The following is a 23,743-nucleotide window of genomic DNA, read 5'->3' as shown; positions in this document are numbered from 1 at the left end:
TCAAACGTCCTTTTAAGCAGAAAAAGACAGAAAATGGTTTTATATAATGAAAAAAAAATTGCAAAATTCGACGGATTTTGTGTCCCGGACCCCATTAAAAAATATATATTTTTGCGTAAAACAATGAGAAGAAATGGCTGATTCTTTATTTCATGTAACACATCAGAAACATCATTGCAGATCTTAAGGGAAAAAAATGTTTTTTAAATCAAATCCTTTTGGAAATCCATGTCATATGTCGAGATAAGGCCAAGGAAGGACGGAAAAAGAATTTGTTTTTTCGTATTTCTGGAAAAAGGATTTGGCAGGGATATACAGATAGGTAATAGATAAGAACCTGAAAATTGACAGCTTCGAGCGGACTGAGACTTTTCATTCGGAAGATAATATCATTATGCTAAAGTAAAAGATCCATTTCAATTCATTGTCCGTTTTTTTCCCCGATATCGCAAATGTAAGCGATAAAATATTTCGGTACATAACACAATTTTGTTTTTTCTAAGCAGACTTCTTGTCGATTTAACTAACAGACATTTAAAAAAATATTCAGTGTGTGACGCATTAAGTTTACCAAATTTCCATTTTCTTGAACAGAGGTTTTTCGTCATTTATGTACGTATAGATTCACGCATACACATAAAACGTGTGCATGGCCAACATTTCGAATCTCCGCATCCTTGAGTTCAATTTAACGAGTCTTATCGTGACATCTGTAACATGATTCTCTGTCTTACATGACTAAAAACTGGTTTGACGAAAAATATTTCATTTTATATGAAGGACTTGCTTAGTCCCGTTCTGATAGGATGGCTTCCGATGTGGCATGAAAAAAACGAATCATCGTGTATGCATAGGTTTGGTTCTTTTAATAAGATAAGTGGCATGGTGCCAATATAGGAATTTCTCCTCTTTCAAGTTAAACATACATAAACTCGTTTAAGGCCTGATAAAAGTTCATCAAAATAAATATTAAAAATGATAAACGCCAGTTTAACGCGATCATGGATATGATAAATACAACTATATTTAAAATAAAACTAGCCTATTTTATTTTGTAGCAATTTAGTTGCTTAATGCAAAATACAATAAAAAAATATGAATCATTTAAAAACATATTTAACTTTTGTATTTATATGCATAGATATCTATACTTTAGCGCATTCTTTCGAGGAGAAAACCTTACTTTAAGCGTAAGGAATCCACTTCTGCTCACAGAGCTTTAAGCAATTTCACTGCCAAAAGAAATCCCAAGGTAACGTTAAGCTCTTCAAGAATTCAAGAAACGTTTCTTTGGCATTTCGTTAACGAGATGTAGCGTAAGAGTCTATGAAGGCTGTCAACAACCTAGAGCTGTGCCATTTTATCGACTTTTGAAGTAAATGGAAATGCTCATGACAGGGTTTTTTTTGCTGGTGATCAAGTTTTGGAAAAGGTCTTTAGTTTGCTTTCAGAAAATATACTTTTTTTTCGAAATCTTTAAAGTCATTTTAAGTGCATTTGATTTCTTGCTTTTGATTTTTATAGTTGCTACCAAATAAATGATGCTGGATTCGATGCATATACGGAAACTCTGGTAACTTTTCAGTTGAAAGGTATTTTTAAGTAATGCAAATTTTAAAAGTAATAGAAATCTAAAACTTTAAAATGCAAAAAAATAATTGCCCCAAACGATACGGTATAATTGCCATGAAAATTGTTTAAACTATCATGTATGTTTTGACGTAGCTACATGCGCTGGTTTCTGCAATAATGTTTTTTCCAAGACTACGGGTTGGAGTGGTATTGATTTTGGTGGAAAGTACTAATTCTGTAGAGTCGGAGTCGGGACTCAAATGTTTAAAAACTCCAAGAGTCGGAGTCGGTCATTTTCCTCAACTTTAAAAAGACCTGCAGAGTTGGAGTAGGACTGACTTTAGTTACCCTAAAGTCAGGAGTCGAAGGCTCTTAAATTTCCGGTGTCAGAGTAGGTCATATTCCTTCTGCTTCACAGCCTTAGTTTTTACTTACTTTTTAAAGCTTACACTGCTTAATTTTTCTTATTTATTATTCAGCAAAAACATGTTCATTCTTTAATCGCTTATTTTTAATGTTATTCAATAATGCTTCGTTATTCTTAAGAAAGAAGGGTTATGGTCCAGCTATTTTTTGTTGCTCCTTGACTCCGCCTTATTTCAGAATCGCCCATCTTCATGAAGGGGAGATACGCAGAGGAACATTAACGAACGGAATTCGCAATCTGGTATTGGTTCTAGACCCTGAAACGTCTCATTAGACAGGTTATGATCCAAGTACGTAGGTGAGGTTTGGTTTTATTTCTTCAAGCAGCTGTTAGTCAGAGATAAAAATACCTCATATAATTAATGAGAATTGAAAAATTGGCAAAAGTAGAATTGCATTCAAGAATAACATTTTGCCATTTTTACTTTTTCATCAACTTAATGCAACTATTTCTGCAACTTAAACATTTCAGGTTTAAATATTCACATTACGAAAATATACCATTTTTTTCCTTTTTTTTTTCAAATCGCCAAAATATCGTTCAGTTCGACCAAATGGCAAGTGTCCTTTCCTACTTCTCTACCTATTTTAAGTAATAAAGTCGTTTTCTAAAATGATTGACAAGGTTCATTTGATCGCGGACGGACGATATATCTTTTATCGAAAAGTAAGACCACATTTTTACAGTACTAGCCAAAATATGAAGGAAAAATTTAAAGAGGGCAATCGGTGTAGTGATTTATTTCAGATTAAGTCCATTTTTACCATATCTAATCATGCGATAGCAGTGTATTAATGAATATATGTCTATATAAGTAGCAATTAAACAAGCATTGTAAGATATGTTTTTGGACGCATTGACTATTCCCCTCGTATCCTCATTATTCGAAATAGGATGTCTTAACGTCTGCCGAAATTTTAAGAAAAGTTGCCAAATTGAGCGAGCTTCAATGAGAAAATGGAAATCTTTACGCTTTGCAGATGATTGGTTAGTTCTATTAGGTTTAATAATGCAACATCATTATAGGCTATACTTTGCAGATAGATGTCTTGTCACATAAAGACTGTAAAGGCACGAGGTAACATTTCTATCCAAATCTTGAAATTTAGCGATATATCTTTAAATTTCTGCGAGCTTTAAGTACTTTTATCTCGATAACAAGGAGCCGAAGGTTAATTTTATGCGTGTAAAAACATATCACCATGCTTTTCGTGTACTAACTATTTTTGTGCACAATTCGTGCAGCTCCCTAAAACACATATGAGATTTTATTTCCGCTAATATTCCCCTGAAAAATTTGATGCTTAGTCACAGCATTTTGTAGATGGACTTCTGCCCACATACACAGTGGTAAAAAATTAAGAAACTCAATACTTGAAATTTAATTAAAATATTTAAATATATATATATATATATATATATATATATATATATATATATATATATATATATATATATATATATATATATATATATAAAATTTATTTATAAGATGCTAGAAATAATACGTGAAAGTATGTTTATTAATACGAGTCTACTTTTCCGTATGCCAACATCGACTTTCTAGTATCTAAACAATATTCTCGAAATTAGCAATTAGCTCCGACTGCAATTAATGTCAAAGATATATTTTTAACATTTTAAGCTGATTTCTAGAAGCAAAAGAAGCCTCGTTCATGTAAAGAAATAGATACGCAAAAAATAAAAAAAGTAAACAAAAAAAAGTAGTAACACCTTTCAGATAAAGCAACTAATAATTGTTCCATTAAAACATATCTTTAATCGATTTCAAAAAAAAAGAAACAAAAAGAGAATAAAGAATATTTCGATAATTAAAATCAATACTTGAGATCGAAAAAAAATCGTTTGTTTTCCCCGTTGCCAAAAAGTAATTTCAAAAATAAATAAATATACTTTAAAAAATAACAAAAAATTATATAAATGTAAATTTAGAGAAGTATTTTTTTTTTGCAAAAAAAAAGAAAAGTTTGAATTGGACTATTTACTTAAGTTGTTTTTTTTTTAAGGATAGGGGGTGCAGACGGACAGAACGACAAACACATTTTCTCCCTTCTCAAGATCCTACTTTCTGAATTTTAATTTTTCGATATTTATTTAATTATTTTTTGCTTTGTTTTTAGCAATGTTTTTAAGACGTACCATAAGCCTTCTTTCATGTTTGTTTTTCTTTGACTTACTAAGAAAGAAGGATAAAAAAAATATTAATTTTAAACCAGTCACATTATAATATTTCTGTTGAATATGAGCCTTTTAAAAGGATCTCGCTTTGAGTGAGTTTCTTTAATAGACGGCTACTTATGAAAAGGTCATTGTATGTGTACCTCGTCTTGTGAAGATCGATTTTGTGTTACTAAAGCACCCTGTTCTGTAATGGAAACGCAGTATAACATGTAATGTAGAATTACTCTTAAGGAGTACATCAAAACTGTGTATTATGTCAATCTAATGAACTTTTTCCCTGGTTTCTTTTATGTTTCACATCATGTTCGTTGGGCCATTCCACGAAAAAGTCAACTCTTTGTCTCTGATGTGACAGTTCATATATTTCACTAGCAAACATACCCAGTGTTGCCTGGGTCAGTAAAAATATTGAGAAACAATTTATTCTTTCCTTTTTTTTTTTTTAGCTGCGACCTGTGGTTTCACCCGCGTTAATAAAACTACGTTTTAAAAAACTATTTTAAGTACATCATACAGTAACCCCTCGTTATATCGCGCTTTTCGGGGGACAAAGAAAAAGAGCAATGTATCCGAAAGCGCGATATAAGGGAGATCATTAAAAATAGTTATAAGTCCAATACACAAGTAAATTAGCATTCGTTCTTTTTGACATAATTTTGTAATGGTTTCGATGTAGTTCAGGAATGTACTATCACATCTATTGAAATTTAAACAAGATTGAAATTCAAGTAAATTTTCACCGTCAGAAAGTTGAAAACATCAAATGGCGAATAAAGACTATCTTTCTGAGCTGCCGCAAGACAAGAGTGAGCATTCCAGTACCCTCCTATTCAAAATGGACTTTCTAATCGGTTTGACTTGCTGCAGAAAGGATGTGAAAAGTAAAAGTAACCATATTGGTTACAGAAAACTCTTTTGCTCGACTAGATCGTTCGTCCTTTCTTTGTTTCTTTCTGCTTTAATGTTTCGGGAGACAGAAGAAAAGAGCGATATATCCGAATGAGCGATATAACGAGGAGCGACATAACGAGGGACTACTATGATATACATAATGATAAAAAATTACACACCCTTATCCACATCGATGTTTTATTAGAAAATCGAAAAAAAAATGAAAACCTTTGATTTCTAAATTAATTTTTAAATTAGCCGGGTAATAAATGGGGAAAATATTCCCGCCCACAGCTGGGTTCGAAACCGAGACCATAGGGCTACTGACCCAGCGCTCTACCAATCGAGCTATTCGAGCTACGACAGTTCCAGCTGTTGATGCAACAAAAAATGCATCACAATTATTATTGATTTAAGTTTAATTTATTGCTGCTCCAATCCTATTACTCAAAGCATGATGTAATATAGCATATATCCTTCCTCAATAAATGTACTACTCAAAACAAAAATAATTTTTCAACTATAGTTCCTGAGAGTAGTTCATTCAAACAAACAAACTCTTCAGTTTTATATTATTAGTATGGATTAAAAAGTAATAATTTTAAAGTGTATAATGAAATTTTTTGCTTAAGAAATTACACATAAGTTTGTAATTTGTTAAGCAGAAAAAAAATTGTTCATTAATACTTTAAAGTATTATTTTTAATGAAATATAGTAGACGTTACGTGCGGGACAAAATTACCGATTTCGTGGAATGGTCCTCTTATTTTAGAGACCACAATGAGATTTTACACCCTTACAAAGCGACGTAATCAAATGTTCAAAAAATATTTACCTTTCTCCTATTTTCATGCTGCTCGTTTTTTACTTCGTTTAACTACTCAAGTTACAGTGGACAAAAGCATGAACGGAAAATTAGTTATTCAACGAATAGCTATTTATATTCTAAAACTTTATTAAATACAATATATACAAAGCACATACAATGTGTATACATTTAAAAAACATGATTAATCACAGATAAATTGTCATTCGAATGCTTTTTATAAAAGCCTCAGAATTTTGGCATGTATAAATTGATTATCGAACTAGAAATTTGATTAGTTTTCTGAGCCTCCTAATGGTAAAACGGTTTTAAAAATTGATTATATTAATTATTGAAATCATTTAAAACTAATTTCATTTCACTGGTTTAATTGCTTTAGCAATACACGGAACGAAATACATTTGCCACGTCAATAATTAAAAGAGTTAAAAATTATATTATTGATGTCTTGTATCATAAGGTATTTTTCGATCGTTAGTTACGCTCTTCACTCGTATCAATTTTACTACTCATTTTTTATTTTTAATAAATTTTAAAAATTATGTATAACCAGTTGATATTAAAACGCTTTTCTGGATAAAAAAACAATTTAGATAGATAATGCCTAAATTTTGAAATACATTTTTCCTTGTCTGAAACATGATTTTTGGCAAGTATTTTCAATTTAAATAAAAAAGTTGGTCTAAAACACAATTGAAATAGCTCATACCTAAATCTTAAAATACATTCGGACTGGAACCGGATTTTCAGCTACTATTTTGAAGGCAGACAAGATAGTTGATCTACATATTTTCTTGGTTTAATCTTAATGTTCACCAATTTCAAGAAATAAAATTTCAGATATCAATTAAAATGTCTTATGTGATATCCGATTTGAACTTTGCATGTACATTGTACAGCAGAAGTATTGCTACTCTACAATTATTTCACATATTTATTTCTTAACTTCAATACTTATTATTACTTTCCACAGATGGTTTACTACTTGCAGAACTCATGGTCACTGTAGGCTTTGTGCAAGTAACCAATGCTATAAATGTCCGCCGAATCTCAGAACTACACATACAATACACGTAAAAGTTCATCGCATAGTTTGAAAGCTCCAACACGTTGGCTATAGCCCTAAATAATTGAAATCCAAAATTAAATTCCTTATCGTCGCTGTTTAAAATCGTTAATACCGCCGCAGGTGTCATACTGATAAAGAATAAAATCACAATTCCCGCTAGAAGAATAATCAGTCTTTGTTCTTCTCTATACTTCTTGTTTCCATCCCTTTGCTGTTGTGCTGCTGAGTTCACATTGGACATACTTAACATTTCACGACGTTTAACTAATGTCTTGCGAAAAGTAACGATGATGGTGGTATTCAAAATAGCCAATAGCACAACAGGACCTAGACGAACCACTACTTCCTTTAACATCAAGTAAATTTTAAAAACAGTGTGCGTCACAACAGGTATGTTGTCGCAAGCGATGTACTCAGTTTGATTTGCGATCCTAACAGCGACTGGCTTCTTCTGGAAACAAACTGGTATGTACAGTAAAAATGCGCAGATGTATGCAGCTGCTATGGATCGCTTAGCTCTTTCAGTGTTGTGGACTTCTTTGAACCGAGTTGGCAAACATACTGAAAAGTACCGATCTACTGTCAATGCCACAACCAAGAACACACTGCTGGCCATGAATGCATTTACTAGAGGCATTTCCACGTAGGAATAATACAATGCAGCTGCGTAAGATCTTGGCTGCATTCCATGAAGTCTGAACATGGAGGACAAACTGACAAGAAGAGACATCAAGTCGGATATGGCTAGCCATGTTAGGTAAACGAATGTTACTCCTTTAAGATTTGGTCTAGTAAGGACTGCTAAATTGATGGCATTTCCAAGAATTCCGAGCGCGATGATCACTGAACTCACGATGCCATAGGCGACGAATTTTAGTCTTTCTACGTGCTCATTGGAGGCGGCTTGGTTGAAAGGGACTTGACTTGGTGCAGAAGTAAGGTTTAAGAAAAATGATGAGTTGGTTTCTGTTCCAAAGTCAGTGTCAGGCGAGGGGCAATCTCCCATTTCAAATTCTCTAAAAGAAAAGTTAGTATTAGTATGGTGTTAATCATGTAAGCCTTGTATGAAAAAATAATGTAAAGTGTAATCAAATTCGACATTTAATTTAGACGTCTATCAGTGATACTTTTACATAAACTAAAAATAAGTGTAAAAAAGATTGTTATTGTTAGTAGTTTTTAAGAAATGTTATTAGTAAGTTTAGCAAAGTATATAAGGTTAGAGCTTAATAAAATACCTTTTATGACATGTTGACACCCTGACAGATACATAAAGTAAAAATATGAAGAAATATTAATTTGATATTATGATACGCCACGGAAATTATTTTAGTAAAATTATGTAAAAAATAATTATTTTGTAAAGTTGAAAATTTTTGTTTCACAACTTAACAGCTTTGTAACATAAATTTCAAATCGAACGACTTGAAATTTATAAAATTAGTTGCATTAAATGTTCTTCCAAAGGGTTTGAATGTACTTGTTAGATAACAACCTTAGGTACAGTAAATACATTGCGTTGAATGGAAACATTCTTTGTCATACTCTTTTTTTCCAGAAAATATAACTACAAATGTGCAAACATGCATACACGGTTTATAGACAATAATTTGTGGCATACATATAGGGTAAAGAGAGTCACATGTACATTTCTCTCGTTTTCATTTCGTTATTTTGCAAAAAATAGCAAGAACTATCACAGAGGCTATCTCCATGACTGAATAGTCTCTTGTGTCATGAAATTTCTCAGGATTGAAAAAAAAAATATTTAGTTTGTTATTTAAAAAAAAGTTCAATTTCTCACACGAGCCAAAACATACATATGAACGACCTCCTACCATTTCGCGAGTTTACTTAATTGAAACTATTATTTACTATGTTTCCTTGTTTTCATTAGAACATAAAATTTTAAACATCCGTGGATTTCTTAAGTTCCCTTCGTGGTTATGTATATTTGCGTAATGATTCAAAATTATTTCTTTGAAACAAAACTCAAAGTTCTTTCTGATATCCGATTTTCTAAAAATTATAATTTTGCATAACATTTTGCATATAATTTTTCATAAATATTTGCACCGTTTGCATTGCATAATTTTTTTCTACGTTTCAAAGGTTTATATACACTTCAATCATAAAATACTACTTTTGATTTGAATTATTTTGAAACTTGTGTGAAAAGACGTGAAGCATATATCAAATATCTATGCTGCAAGAAAAGCTCGTCGTTTTGATATTGAATTAAAAACGGAAAAACTTGCTTATTTTCAAAAGAAAGAATATAATGTAAAATTCAAACCTACAAACCTTCATCCTACATAAATTTTAGAATGATTTCTACTAACAACTATACAGAACTAGAACTTTTAATTTATCTAAACGTTTAAGTTTAAATAATAAATAAGAACAACGTTGGGATCTTCTCTCCAAAATAAATTACCAAATGAATTAATAGAAAATAAAATGTTCTTTTAAGTACTAATAATAATACATAAAACGATAGAAATAAACAGGATCATTACAAACTAGCTCTGTCCAAGAGAAAAACCAAACAATAACATTCGTTGTCCAGAGAATGTGCTTCATTGGCTATGCTCCATAGGATCATATGGCAATCTACCTACCAATTAACTGACGAGAACTTTTTGTGAAAAACGTAACGCGTCTTACAAGTGACAACAATAAGTAAATCTGATTAGCTAAAACGTTAGGGGAAAAAGTACCGCTATGTCATACTTTCGGAAGTAAACATTTACAATGTAAAGAAAGTTAAAGTTAAAACATCATAGGAAGAAGAAAAATTGCATTCTTCCTATAAACGGAAAGTGAATTAATCGTATTAAATGCAGAACAAGGGCGGATCCAGGAAATGTTCAAAGATGGGGCGATTTTTTACTGTTTACTCTTTGAAACTTTAATTTCTAAAAAATCTCGAAAGAGTGGACTGAACCTCCTTCTCTTCCCTTTGCGTAATCAAAGGCGTCCGACAGTTGTGTTTCTTTCGAAATATATTCAGGGGAAGGCCTTGAACCCACTCCGAACATTATCTAACATCGTCTAAAACTGAGGTTTTGGAACTTCAATATCGAAAAAAATCCAACAGAAGATTCTGATCCCTATCTCCAGAGCAATAAGAGATGGGCTACAATTTCGTTTTCAAGGCTTCACTTTCGTGAGAATTCCGGGGAAGAGCTCCCTTTCTCATAACACTGACGAAGTTTGTGTAAAAATTGTCATTTTTGGAATTTAAATATCGGAAATATACCTAAAGAAGATTCCCGTATCTCGGTCAAGGAGGGGGCCCCCATCGCCCCTCCCTTGTATCCGTCCTTGATGCAGAATTTGGCAAGAAAACATAAGTACATTGAAAAAGTTGTTTAAATTACTTCAAACCTACAAATGTGTGATTGAAAATATCAATCTGGTGCGTTATAGACATTTTTAATCCTCATCTCTACATAGTATAAAATGCAGTGTCCAAAAAGCGTCTGTGTGTGTTTGAACACGCAAAACTCGAGAACTACCCTACCGATTTCACTGACCGATTTTTATAATTTTCACGATTTGTTCCTTTAAGTCCTGAAAAGGTTTGCAGACCAGTTCGAAAACCATTCGACGAATCGTTTTTTTTATTCCAATTTAGGCCCAATTTTCACATAGATTCCTGAATATGGGGGTTGCACTTATTAATATTATATATCGTTGGAAAGAGCAGTTTTTTCCGCGTTCTACGCAATTTGTTTCAATGATTTAACTAAATTACGACCGGAGGTATTTACGTTTTTAGCTAGAATTTGTTTAGGCTTAAGCTGAACTTTTGGTAGTACTTTCTTCATTAAATTTATCAATAAAAAATGAAGGAATCGTCCCACAGTTTTCTTTTTGACACCATTGGAAAAAGTGACATTTTTTACTCCAGATCTAACTCGACCTATGGTCGAAAGCTTAACCCTCTATCTCCATTAGAAAAAAAGTTACAAGCGAATTAAACGGCTCTAAAATGTGTTCTCTATGCAAGTTTTAACTATTTTACTTTGCGTTTCCACGATAATGCTTTTTGAATCCATTGTTTATTTCAATCTTTCTCATTTTCAATTCTTATAATTATTGTATTTTGTGTTTCCATGGTTATAACTTTTAAATCCTGCTATCTCATCTTATTTTACTTCCTTAAAAGTATTTTAAGATCTGTCGCCATTGTTTGAAGGGGAAATTTTGCATGATGTTTCTTTTTTCTTTTATTGCTGAATATATGTCACTTGACACAATTTTTATTTTCAAAGTAGACCGGGCAAAACCGGGCAACGCAGCTAGTTGTAGATATAAATCTTTTCTTAATCAAATTTGCCTTTAGGGTGAGGGAGTTATATTTAACTTACATTTCGACGTAAGTGCTAATTTTTAGGCGTTTAACTCTTTAAAATTTACTGGAAAAATATTCCTATCAAAAAGTTTAATATGGGAATGAGGTGTTCTCGCCGAGATCTTTCGAACAAAAAATATTTTCTTCAAATCAGGCAATTTACTAAAAATGTTATTTGGAGGGGAGTTGGGGAGGGGAGGCTGATCGACACACGTTTCCGCACCTCAAAACCCTACTTTTCAATTTTCATTTTGATATTTATTAAATTACTAGCTGCGTTGTCCGGCTTTGTACGGTCTACCTCGAAAATAAAAGTTATGTCAAATGACACGTGTTCAACAATTAGATTTAAATAATAGAGAAAAAAAAATGTAAAATTTCCCGTCAGAAAACAGCAAATCTGAAAGTCCCGAACAAGTTAAACGCAACTCTCCATCATTTAAACTAAAATCTTTGACTATTAACAGCTCACAGTCCAAAAGAAATAAAAAGACAATAAATGGCACAAAAATAAATAAAAGGGGAAAATTTTACTTTAAAGCAAAAAGCAAAAATTATATTTTTCACAGAAAAAAATGGCAACAGATTTAAAATGATTTTATTCCCGCTATATTAAATTGAGCTCAATGCAAACGATAAACTTTCGATTTCATAGTGGTGTTCCATTGGGCTTAAAAATGTTTTTTTCTGAGGATTAGTTTTTAATTTCTTGTTTTTTTTTTTTTTGAAAGGAAGTAAATCATCTTTATTGGTATTTCTGGAGGGCTTTCGAATGGGTCTTGAATCGAGGAAATCGGATATTTATTTTGGGAGAAAGAGCCATCTAATGCCAATTTTGGGTCCTAAAATTATAATCCGATCTGTTCTTTTTTTTTTTTCGCTTTTGAAAACCCCGCTACGTTCCTTTTCAGGTGCCAAAGTACCTTCCTGACAAATTTGTTCCATATCCGAAGAACATTGTGGATTTGTATAGATAACGAACATACATACACACAGACATATATACCCATATATTCTCTGTTTTATTTCTATAGACTTTTCTATTTGATTTTTTTTGTTTGCTTGTTTTATCAATATCTTAAAGACGCATTAGTCTTCTTCCATGCTTTTTCCTTCCTTCTATTATAGGCTAAAAATTGCATTCGTTCTATAACTTACAAGTGATTTAAGCAACGTTATAAAAGCAGATATTTGTAGGAAAACAAAAGAACATCGAGAGTTACTTAATTTACTTTAAACATGCGAATACCTCCCACGAGAACATTATTATTCGAAAAGTTTTCGTTTGATAATGGTCTTAAGACTTGTTTTGAATCGTACAAAAATCATTCTCCCAAGAGTCACTCTAGTTGCTGTAAATCTTTTTATTCTTGATATACAGCAAACTAATGTTTAAAATGTATTTACAAATAGCTCGAGGTTGAATATAATTTTTTTCACATAAATTTCCTTATTACAAATTCTTAAAAGATAATATTATCACAAATATTTTATGGAAGATTTGATGTATACATTTGCATTATCTAATGACGTATCGTTGAGCAAACTACAGTTAGAAAATCCTTTATCAGAGCGAAAAGCGATTAAATGCAAAAATAAAATTGAGTTTTATTGATTATAAATATCACTCTGCCTTGAATGTTTCACCCTTTTGGGCTGAAATTTGAATATTTCCGCGACTCTTCATTGCTGTCAATATTTGTAAATGAAATCCTATTCACCTATGGAAATGAGTAAAAGTTTGATATCGAGGTTATTGATTTCCGAGACAATATTTAATGGGCAATTTTTGAATTTTATTTGATATAATGGAATTCACATTCATTTTTTATCAAGGTTTTGCATTTTCGGTAATAACTGCACTGTTAAAAATTTTCCGGAAAATTTACGGTAATTGTCACTGGCATCCATGTTGCCAGTAACTATTACCGTAAAAATCAAATGTTACTGTAAAATTTTACAGTTTCTTCGGTAGGCCACAGCAACCAATTGGAGCTGGGATCGCTATTTTCCGGTATAATTTACCGTAAAAATCAGCGATGCGTTAAGTCCGCCATTAACAATTAGTAACAATTACCAGAAAATCTTCCTGAATTTTTAACAGTGTGCCATCTATCAACGTGAAATGTAATGCACAAACGTAACTAAAGAAAACATAATACAAGGAAACAAAGTATCACACAAAATAGTGAACCATTGCAAGATTAAAACTGATTTAGCATTGAATAAATTCTTTGTTTAATTATTTACTTCAAAACTAAAGGATCATATTTCTTACAAGAATTTGGTTCGAAGTAAAAGTAAATCACAAAAATATGCATTACGGTTGCGTGCGAGCGTTTTTTCTCAAATACATTTTTTTTCCTTTAAATTCCTACAGCATATCTTCTTATTTTAATCCAATTTTCTTGTTTAGAAACATTCTTATTTTCCCTATTATTTTACATGCGTGATTTCCAAATTTGGAAGTTTAAAGCAAGAGCTGATTCCACACAAGATAGCACTATTAACACACAGTGGCTAAACTTAAACAGGGTTATAAATTTTATTCAACTATATTTCAAATTACAATAATGATGGAATGAAAATATAATCATGCTGGGAATAATAAAGACTTACTTAAATTGTTCAGTGGTATCTCTTGAAAGTAGGTTCTTTTATTTTTAATTAAAAATGAAATTTATCAACAAAAAAAAAATCTCTAATGCAATGGCATTCGTAGCACGAAAGTCACTTGAGCAGTAATTTTTGGTGCCATTCCATTAACCCCCTAAGCAATGTTTACCGTAATGAAGTTTATACAATATTCAAAATGGTTTTCTTCATTTTATTATTTACAAGTGGTACCCGCATGGTCTTGCCAGTAGTAGAAAATCAAATGATCATTTGGATCTCCTGTATATTTACAAATAATGGATGCTGAATTTCTCGCCAATTTGCTTTTGCTCATCCACGTTATGATAATTTGCTCGTCCACGTTATGATAATTTGCTCGTCCACGTTATGATAATTTGCTCGTCCACGTTATGATAATTTCCTCTGTAAAATTGGAATAGAAAAAGAACAAAATCGAATTTTCGAAAAATCGTTGCGAGGTGCTCACCCCTATTCTACGAACTAATTTTGTGCCAAATTTCATGAAAATCGGCCGAACAGTATAGGCGCTATGCGCGTATCCAGACATCTAGAGACAGAGATCCATATATTCAGAGATCCAGACTTTCAGCTTTATTATTAGTAAAGATAAGGTGAAATAATAAGTTTCTCACATAATTAAATTAGTATACATTATGAACTAAAACATGTGATGAAAAAAATTTATCTACTTTAATTTTCAACCACCAATTTTTTTCTGCTATGAGCAGATAAAAGGCAGTAACTGCAAATTTTTCTTTTTCTTTCTTTTTTTTGAGCAATCACGATTGCTTATTGCTTTCATTTGACTGTTTTTGGGGTCCTATCATTTTATTTTCCCACCGCCACCCTCCGCACCATCACCGTGGACCGGGTCCTCACGATGCTGCTCCTATAGCGAAAGCCGTCTCCAGGTTGCATCCATGTCCTGCACAGACGCGCATACATACACAACTACATACACGCACGCACACACATACACAACTACATACAAACACATACACACACAAACACATACACACACATACAAACACATACACACATACACCTACACACATACAAACACATACACACATACACCTACACACATACAAATACACACACACTTACACACACACCTTCACTCATACACAAACACATACACACACGCATACATACAGACACCTACACATACACACACACAAAAACATACACGCAACTACCCACGCACTCATGCCTGTACACAGACACAAACACACATGCTTACACACACATATACATACCCCATACACACAAACAAACACGCCTACATACACACACTCGTGATTGCGAAAAACATAATTTTAATTCAAGATGTCAAAATTCAATTTTTTTTTCATTTTTATAATCCGTTGTACGTTAGGTTTTAGTTGGTTTCGGCTTAAAAAAACTGCGTCTAATTCATGCATTTAACTATTTTTATTATGGAATCTAAAACTCATTTCTTCAACCATTTTGAAAACTCATTTCTGCAGATACTGCATTTTGCCTTTCTACGGCAAAATGTCAAAAACAATAAATTACATAAGTTATGTAATTGCTCTTATTTGCATCGCGATTACACGAAGTTTGTCAAAATAAAGATAAGATTGACCCAAACCCCATTGTCTCCGAAACACTTGACTTAAAGTGACATACGACCCATCTATTCTGACAACCGATACGCAGAGCAGCGTCAGGACTTCTATGTACAGAAAAAGAGTGGGCAATAGACTGCGGCGAAAGTTATACATGATATATGATTGTCGGGCAAAAGTTACGACAACTATACGACGAGGAAGTTGAAGCCTTTCCAAATATATTACGAGGATATTTGTGTGGGAAGTCCGCGGGACATCGCGGAAGCAATATCTTATTCCATGTGAAGGAATTTTACCACAAATATATTTACGTCTAGATAATGGTGGGTTCTGTAAAAGCTCAAACGCAATTTTCGGGTTTTAAAAATATTTTTTTCAAGGGCTCACATATATGCTAATGATATAAAGCTGAAGAGTTTGTTTGTTTGTTTGAACGTTCTAATCTCAGGAACTACTGGTTCGAATAAATAAAAACATTTTTGTGTTGAATACTCCATATATTAAAGAAGGCTATAATTTACATTGATATTTCAATATGAAAAAAGTTTTTCAATGTTTAATGTGATTTTAGCAGTTTTTAGTACTTTTAGTCGGTTTTTTGAAAAGATCTGTTTGTATTTTAGTTGAAGAAAAATGAGTATTTATTGTAAGAAGGGGGGGGGGGATCCGTAGATTTTTTTTAATTCAATGGACTTCCTTTAAATCTTAGCTTATTCATCTTCGTGCGGATACTGCTATTTTTTTATAATTAAAGTACCGTAACGGAATGTGTATGTACGTTGAAAATTTACTTGCTTTCTTTCTTAAGGTAGCCGACTTGGTTCGGAGCAGGATTTTTTAAACCTCATTATGAAGTAGTATTAATTTATTTTTAGAAACAAAACGAAATTAAAGCCTATATTTTACTAAAAAATACATCACAATATCATTCATATTTTTTAAAGTGAACACAGTGAAGTTTAAGAAGGGCACAAAATGATCACTTAGGAAAACGCTATATTAAGGAAAAAAAAAAGCTAGTTAAATGCAATTTGCTGAGATTATTTCACATGCGTTACAAATGTAACAGACCGCAGGTTGAGACGTATTCTAATAACATTAAGATTTATGACAAATTACATGAATTTATCCAGAACTTTCTTTAAAATTAGTCATCCTTTTTTAGTAAAAAGGCAATAAATTAAACCATATTTTGTCATTAACGTAATCTGTTGGGCAGTTTTCACTCAAAAGTAATTACCAGATTAGTATGCTTAAACTCATGTTTCAATACTGAATAGAATTTGCAAAACCATGCTTTCCTTTAGCCAGTATTGAACAAAAGTTGCACTATTCAAGAAACGTAAAAAAAAAAAAAAAAGATTTGAATTAACACGTGTTATATTGCAGACACTTAATATTCAAATGCTTATAACTTGAGTTATAATACTCGTAGGTAGGCTCAAACGTTTTTAAAATCTTTAAAAAACGGGGCTGTTCAATCAGATCATTTAGAGAAAAAGTGAATTGTGTTCGAAAATCTTCTTTTCAACCTAGCCGGATACCTTAAATTGTAGCAAAAATATTCAATCTCTCAACCGTCATATTTGTGCTCAAAATATGATTATTATCGCTAGTGTTTTTGATGATACCGTACTTTTAATTTGTATCCCTAGAATATTTAATCGAAACTATTTTGCTGCATTTTAAATTGATGACAGTTGTTCAAACTTGAAGTCAATAAGTTACAATTGTTACAATTGTTTTTTGCAATAATATTGCTCATTAATAATACATCGAAATTCATATGACAATTATGAAACTTTAATAATCAAGATATTTTTGGTTTTTACTTCGTATGAATAACAATGTGAAAAAAGCATCTTTACTTTGCGATAGCTAAAACCCTATTTCAATGACTAAAAATAAAAAAAAAAGTATTTTGTATTTTCTAATCAAACAAGATGACTCAAAAACGTTTCTAATTTACAACAAAGAATGTTCCTGACAACTCGTTTTCTTAGAGGTAGTTGTTTTACGCGAAATATTAATATAATCTGATGTAATTTTAGTTTAAAAGATTGTTCAATTACTAAATTTGACAATCTAAGACTGGTTTCTCAGTTTTCCTATAAGGGTTTTGTAGAAAAAATTTTTAAAGAAAAAATAAAAACTATCTGTTTTGTTTTATACTAATTTGCTTCATATTTTACTGACAAAATTAACTTAAAACGAATATGTACTAAGATGAAATTTTTCCTCTTTTGAAAGTTTAAATTAAGCGAGAAAATTAAAACAAATTTAATGCTTAAATACTTACCCTCTATGCATGATTAAATTATGTTTTCTCCCCACTTTTCTAAATAAAAAAAAAAAACTCCAAAATTATGTACTTGCTTTGAATGGAAACCTTTTGAAAACAACCTCTGTAGACAGTTCAATGCTTTCTTTAAAAATAAATGCTCCAAAACACATTTCTCATTATTTTTGCCAAAAAGAAGCAAAGCCACTTATTTTTACACAATGCTTCCTTTTATGATCTGCAATATTTCTTAATAATCTTAACCAAAAACAATGGGAACGGATTTCGGACAGACAAAAGAACAAAGAACCGAGGAAGAAAATTTGGCACTAATGCTATTGTGAATGAGAAATGTTGTTTTGAAAATTTTTGTTTCGAAGTTTTGAATGATATGCGAAAAACTTATTAAAATAGAAGGAACTGTGTTTAGATAGTGTAAAAAATAATATATAGCAAAATGCATTTTATTTTATTTTTCATTTTCTTACGTACTTAGTTTGTGCTTAAATTAATAATGAGATGATGAAAGGATTGTCAAACTATATTTTCCTGTTAATTTGTTGAAATTGCTTCTGACACTTAGTACCGCCCATTTTTCTTAAAGAAATACTTAACATACTGCACGGCGATGTCTGCGTAGAATTGAGTTTTCGAGAAATTTGAAAAAAAAAGGAAGGGGAAAAAAAACTTTTTTGGATTTAATACTAGCAATAGGTAAGCGTTGAGATTCGACGTTTTTTTTCCCCGCGGAAACGAAAGGAGAGATCTTGTACAGTAAAGCTAACCTACAATAGATGGAAATAAATGCAAAAAAAAAAAAAATGAATTCCAAAATAACTTTTTTTTAACCAACTGACAGCAGAAATGATTGGCGGTTACAAATAAGAGAAGAGAAAAAGTTTTCATAACATGATTGAATTCAAAATTTATCCTCCATTTATTATGCGGGAAACTTTTGTTTCACCACGTAAATTATAAAAAAAAAAAAAAAAAAAAAAAAAAAAAAAAAAAACTGAAAAATATTTTGTAAATGTTATTAGCTTCATAACATTAAACATCCTTACAATTAAAGGGTTGACACCAAAAATTACTGCATTATTGACACTCTTGCTAGGAACTTCACTGCATTAGAAAGAAATCCCTTTTTTTTTGATAAATTTAATTTTTAGTTTATAAACGACATACTTTCATAAGGTACCTACCATTGAACAATACCTCTTGCAATATTGCCCCCTTGTATTTTCATTCTAAAAAAATGATCAGAAAGTACCGTATCTAGCAACATTGCTTCTCGGCTCAAATCCGTTGAGTTTTGGTGTCACTGGCAAGAAGACTATAAAGACTATCAAACTAATCAGTACATTATTAGAGGAAAAGGTGCTGGAATTTACAGAAGACACAAATTTTATTCCTTCCACATAAATCACAACAGGGTAGTTATGTGCACAAAAGATCAGTGCAGTGGAAGATTTTTGTCTTTGGTGGAAGGAACAAATAAGGCAACATATGAAGATCATTCAAGTACGCGAGGAGAGATAGTTAAGTGAAACAAATGCTCAGCGAGAGAGCGGGATTTAAAAGTTTTCGTTTAAAAGATCAGACCACTAAGCGATCGGAGTTTGCTTAGCACACTAATCAGCTAGATTACAGTAGCGTGGTGGCTTGACGGCTTTGGCGATAAACGATAGAGTTGCGGGATTATTTGCTACTTTTATTTTTTTTGTTTATTTGGAGAAATACTGTTATTTTAAACTGCAAAGAATTGTTTTTGGTTTTTAAAGAGTGTTTCGTCATTTCAGTTGAAGAAAGTGTTTATTTTGCAGGAGGGGGGGGGGGGATACGTGATTTTCGCTTATTAGAGGAACTTTTTTTACCTTTATCATTTTTTTAAACGATAGCTTTTCGATAGTTATTTTTTTTTCCATGTAAGAAACGTTGCAGAGGGAATTCCCGTTTATTCTAGATGTACTGGGTAGTTAGTTTTTTACCCTAAATAGTAGAGGAAGATTTTTAGCCTTTGAGTATGGCTGAAGGAAAAAACCATGTAATATATGAAGATCTTTCAAGTATGCGAGAAAATATAGTTAATTAAACAACTGCTCAGTAGGCATTAGATAAATCAAGTTGTAATAAATATACGCATTGTGACACCAGTTATCTTAAAAACATTTTCTTTTGACATATTTTTTTTAACAAAACCGTTCAAACACTTGATAGTTTATTGAACTTTTTTAACTCGTCAATTAACAAAGTTTGAATAGAACAACATCTGTCGGGTTCTCTAGTGCATTATAAAAGTGAATTCCAAATACGGATCGACAGAAAGTTTACATTTATCTTTTTAACCGACTTCAAAAAGGAGGCGGTTATCAGTTCATACCGTATGTATGTTTTTTTTTTTTTTTTTTTTTTTTTTGTCCACTCATAGCGTCTCACCCAGTGAACCGATTTTGATTATTCTTTTTTTAATGGATAGGGGATGGCTCAACTTAGGTCCCATTACTTTGTTTGACCATATTTGTTCTTTAGAAAAAGTTATGGGCAAAAAACAGTAAATTTTATACAATTTCCATATGATATTGTAGCGAAGTTCGCACTTTTCCTCCGTGGATAACGGTGGCTCAGTGGTAGAATTCTCGCCTCCCGCACGAGCGACCCGGGTTCAAATCCCGACTAAGACAAAGTGAATTTTACTAAAATTTCGTTTCTACTGTTTCCCGTATTTTCTCGGATGTTCTATTAATTTCTGTATCTTTCCAAGTCTGGAAAGTTCCAGTACTTTCTCAAGTTGTATATAAGGAGATGTAACGTTCATTCGTGGTTCTGAATAAAGATCTCGAGTTGAGACTAACGAGTATTCGCTTCATTTGGCTGTCACATTGTCTTTGCTACCTTCATCTACGCGACAATATGAAACTCATTGTTATAAAAGTTTGGTGCCATATAACAGTAACATTAATAGTAATTGTAATGATAATTTTGAATAAAGGCTTTTCTAAAGCAATACAGTGTTATAGAGCCGAACTTCTTACTAGGTAACTTCTTACTTTTACTGAAATATCTATTTACATTAAAAAGAATGAAATAAAAAAATTAAAAAAAAAAAAAAATAGAACCAACTTCAAAATTGCTCTAAAAAGTGAAAAATAATTTTATTCTTTAAACACCATCGATAATACTTTTAAACATAATTTTTGAAGTTGGCGCAAAAACAAAAAGTAAAATCCATTGTAACCATGCTTCGTTCATATTTTTAACAAAAAATCATCCAAAGTTAGGAACGAAACATTTATATCGTTGTTCTAATATGCTGTCATCAATGCGTAATGCATGGGGTAGTGAAGAAACTGGACCTGGTTAAATTTATACTTGTAGTTGAGTTATGGCTGTGAATGATTTTATCGATCGTGATTTTTCACTTTTTAGAGCAATTTTGAAGTCGGTTCTATTTTTTTTCAAAAATTTTTTATTACAAATTCAACTTATATTCAGCTTTAATATTTAGATGAGAATTTTAAAAAATCATAAGGTAAGAGCGCTAGCCATGACAACGCGTAAAAGCGTAGGTCGTTAAAATTTCGAGTACATTGTAAAAGAAACTCGGTGCAGTATCTCTGAACGAAAAGCAGTGAAAATACTGCTGAAGATTTAGAAAACAAGTTCGTTGATGATGTTCCTTTGGCTCTATTGGGGAGAAAAGTTTTCAGTAGACAATGCAGAGTAGGTAGTGACACCATATCTCGACTGCCAAATTCACCCTATCAAGAATTGATATTAAACATTTATTTTCTATACCAAAACTTCAATCAGAATCCAAAGAAGCAATACTTACAGGTACGAAAAGGTTAGGAAAGAATGGCAGATTTCTGCAGACACGTGTTTTGGCGTTACAAGGAACGCATTTTTCAATGCCAGAGAAAAGAGCTTATGGATGAATTGACACCCGACAGAAGCTAAGAGCCAACACGTGTTAGCAGAAATCTCCAATTTGTTTTACTTGCCGTTCTTATTTCTTATTCTTACTTTTTAAGCGCAAATGTATTTATTTAACCTAATTTGGATATTGGTTAGTTGATGACTAAAATTGAAAGAATAGAAAGACACATAGTTTTACAATTTTAGTAAAGCAGGTGTTAATTCATTTAGACTGAAGTGCTCAACAAACGGTGTGGGGGGCATCAGGACAGAAATTTTTAGAAAAAGAAGTTTTTAAGGGCTATTTTCGTTGGTTTTGAGGAGGAAAGAGCGCGCGCTTTCTCTCTCTCTCTCTCTCTTTGGACTGCAGCATTTGAAGGGGGTGGGGTTGAGCCTTCGTTCTTGGTAGGGAATGGAAATCCCTGATTAAGACCTGACTTTCAGATCCATGATATTATTATGAGACTATAGTAGAGGCAAAACTAACCTATCAGCATCGTGAAGGCTACGCCAATCCTAATCACAGTATTATGTAGCTTTCAGGTTTGGCTTGCTTCAACTGTAGTTATACGGATTATACATAGCAGTATTTAACTTTACTATTACTCATTCATGTTGACGATAATTTAAAAATGGGACATTCATTTCAATCTGGCTTAAATTTTTCTTTGTAATCACTACTTAAAATACTTTCATTTTACTAATAATAATCTACAATACATGGAAAATTAGTATTTATTTGTTTCACTGGAGCACTAGTTTTGTTTTCAGAATACTTGTAAAATTAACTGCATAGATAGCTCTCTCTCTTTAAAGCCATTGGGTTTTGAATTGCCCAGTTTAAGGATTTTTCGTTTAATCTGCTTAACTTATACGCAAACTTATAATATACTTACTTATATTTAAGTATATGCTTTTTAATTGGCTTAAGCTTTATCAAAGCAGATTCAGTGTCATTAACTTTCGTTATAATACTTTCATTTCTCCTTCTAAACCATTTGAATTCGTTATATAATTCCCATTTAAATATCAAAGACTAAGAACTTTACCTAGAAACCGCTTAAGATACTTCGGACATTCAAAAGTACTTTTCACTTGAAAGCTTATTTCTTTATCTGCATCCCAAATATAATTTTCATTTATGCATTCCATATATCATTTACGTTCTTAGAAGTTTTTAATAGATGTCGCATTTAAAATATGACTTTAAGCTAAATATGAAAAATCAGGTTGAATTAATCATATTTTAGACTAGTTAAAAGCATAGTTAAGCGTATTACAAATAATATTGCGTTGTACTAAATAAGCTTATTTGAAATTATATTCAAAACTTACATTTTTCGTGCTCTAACGTATTTTTTTTCCTGACTAGAATAGACTACATGTGCATCTGCATTGTTAAAATATTACCAGATAGGTGGTGCTAAACAGAGTAAATATTTCACTTTTTCACTTTGCCCCACATTCTCCTACTTCATCAACTGAAAATTTACATAGACAATGAAAGAAAATATCATATTTAAAAGGCAAAAAACATTTAAGAATCACTATCCTGCTTGAAATGAATCGTTTAGAAACAATGTTTTGTAAAGGTTTCTTACTTTGCCTATATATCTCACTTTTTTTTAAGTTCAGCAGCGGTAAATGTGACACGGGAACTCAAACTTTATAGCTTAATGTGATAAAGGAGAAATTGTTGTGATGCAAATTGTAATTTTTACTATGCATTTCCACGTTTAAAAAGCTGAGTATAAAAGTTTATATAACCATTGGGAATGTTTTCATTAAAAACATGCAAGAGTAAACGCGTCCAAAACCATGTTTCGCTTCTACCATCCCCCCCCCCCCAAGTTTACTGTCAATACGTTATTTCAGTTACGTCAATGCATTTGTTACGAATTATTATTAGTGAACATTTTATTTCTTTATTCTTTTTTTTAACGCTAGTGCTTACAAGTCTTAAGCTG

General features: G+C 31.8%; 1 protein-coding gene across 1 annotated transcript in view; it reads right to left on the bottom strand.

Annotated features, from left to right (window-relative positions):
* Window positions 1-6,113: 6,113 nt before the first annotated feature.
* LOC129232140 (probable G-protein coupled receptor AH9.1) overlaps window positions 6,114-23,743 on the bottom strand; it is an 81,360-nt gene continuing 63,730 nt past the window's right edge. The window contains exon 2 of the mRNA XM_054866381.1: window positions 6,114-8,004. Coding sequence (XP_054722356.1) covers window positions 6,867-7,994 — 1,128 coding nt within the window. The 5' untranslated portion in view covers window positions 7,995-8,004 and the 3' untranslated portion in view covers window positions 6,114-6,866. The remainder of the gene's footprint in view (window positions 8,005-23,743) is intronic.

Source organism: Uloborus diversus, unplaced genomic scaffold, assembly GCF_026930045.1.
Source record: "Uloborus diversus isolate 005 unplaced genomic scaffold, Udiv.v.3.1 scaffold_11, whole genome shotgun sequence".
Lineage (NCBI taxonomy): Eukaryota > Metazoa > Arthropoda > Arachnida > Araneae > Uloboridae > Uloborus > Uloborus diversus.
This window is presented reverse-complemented; position numbering and strand designations above follow the sequence as displayed.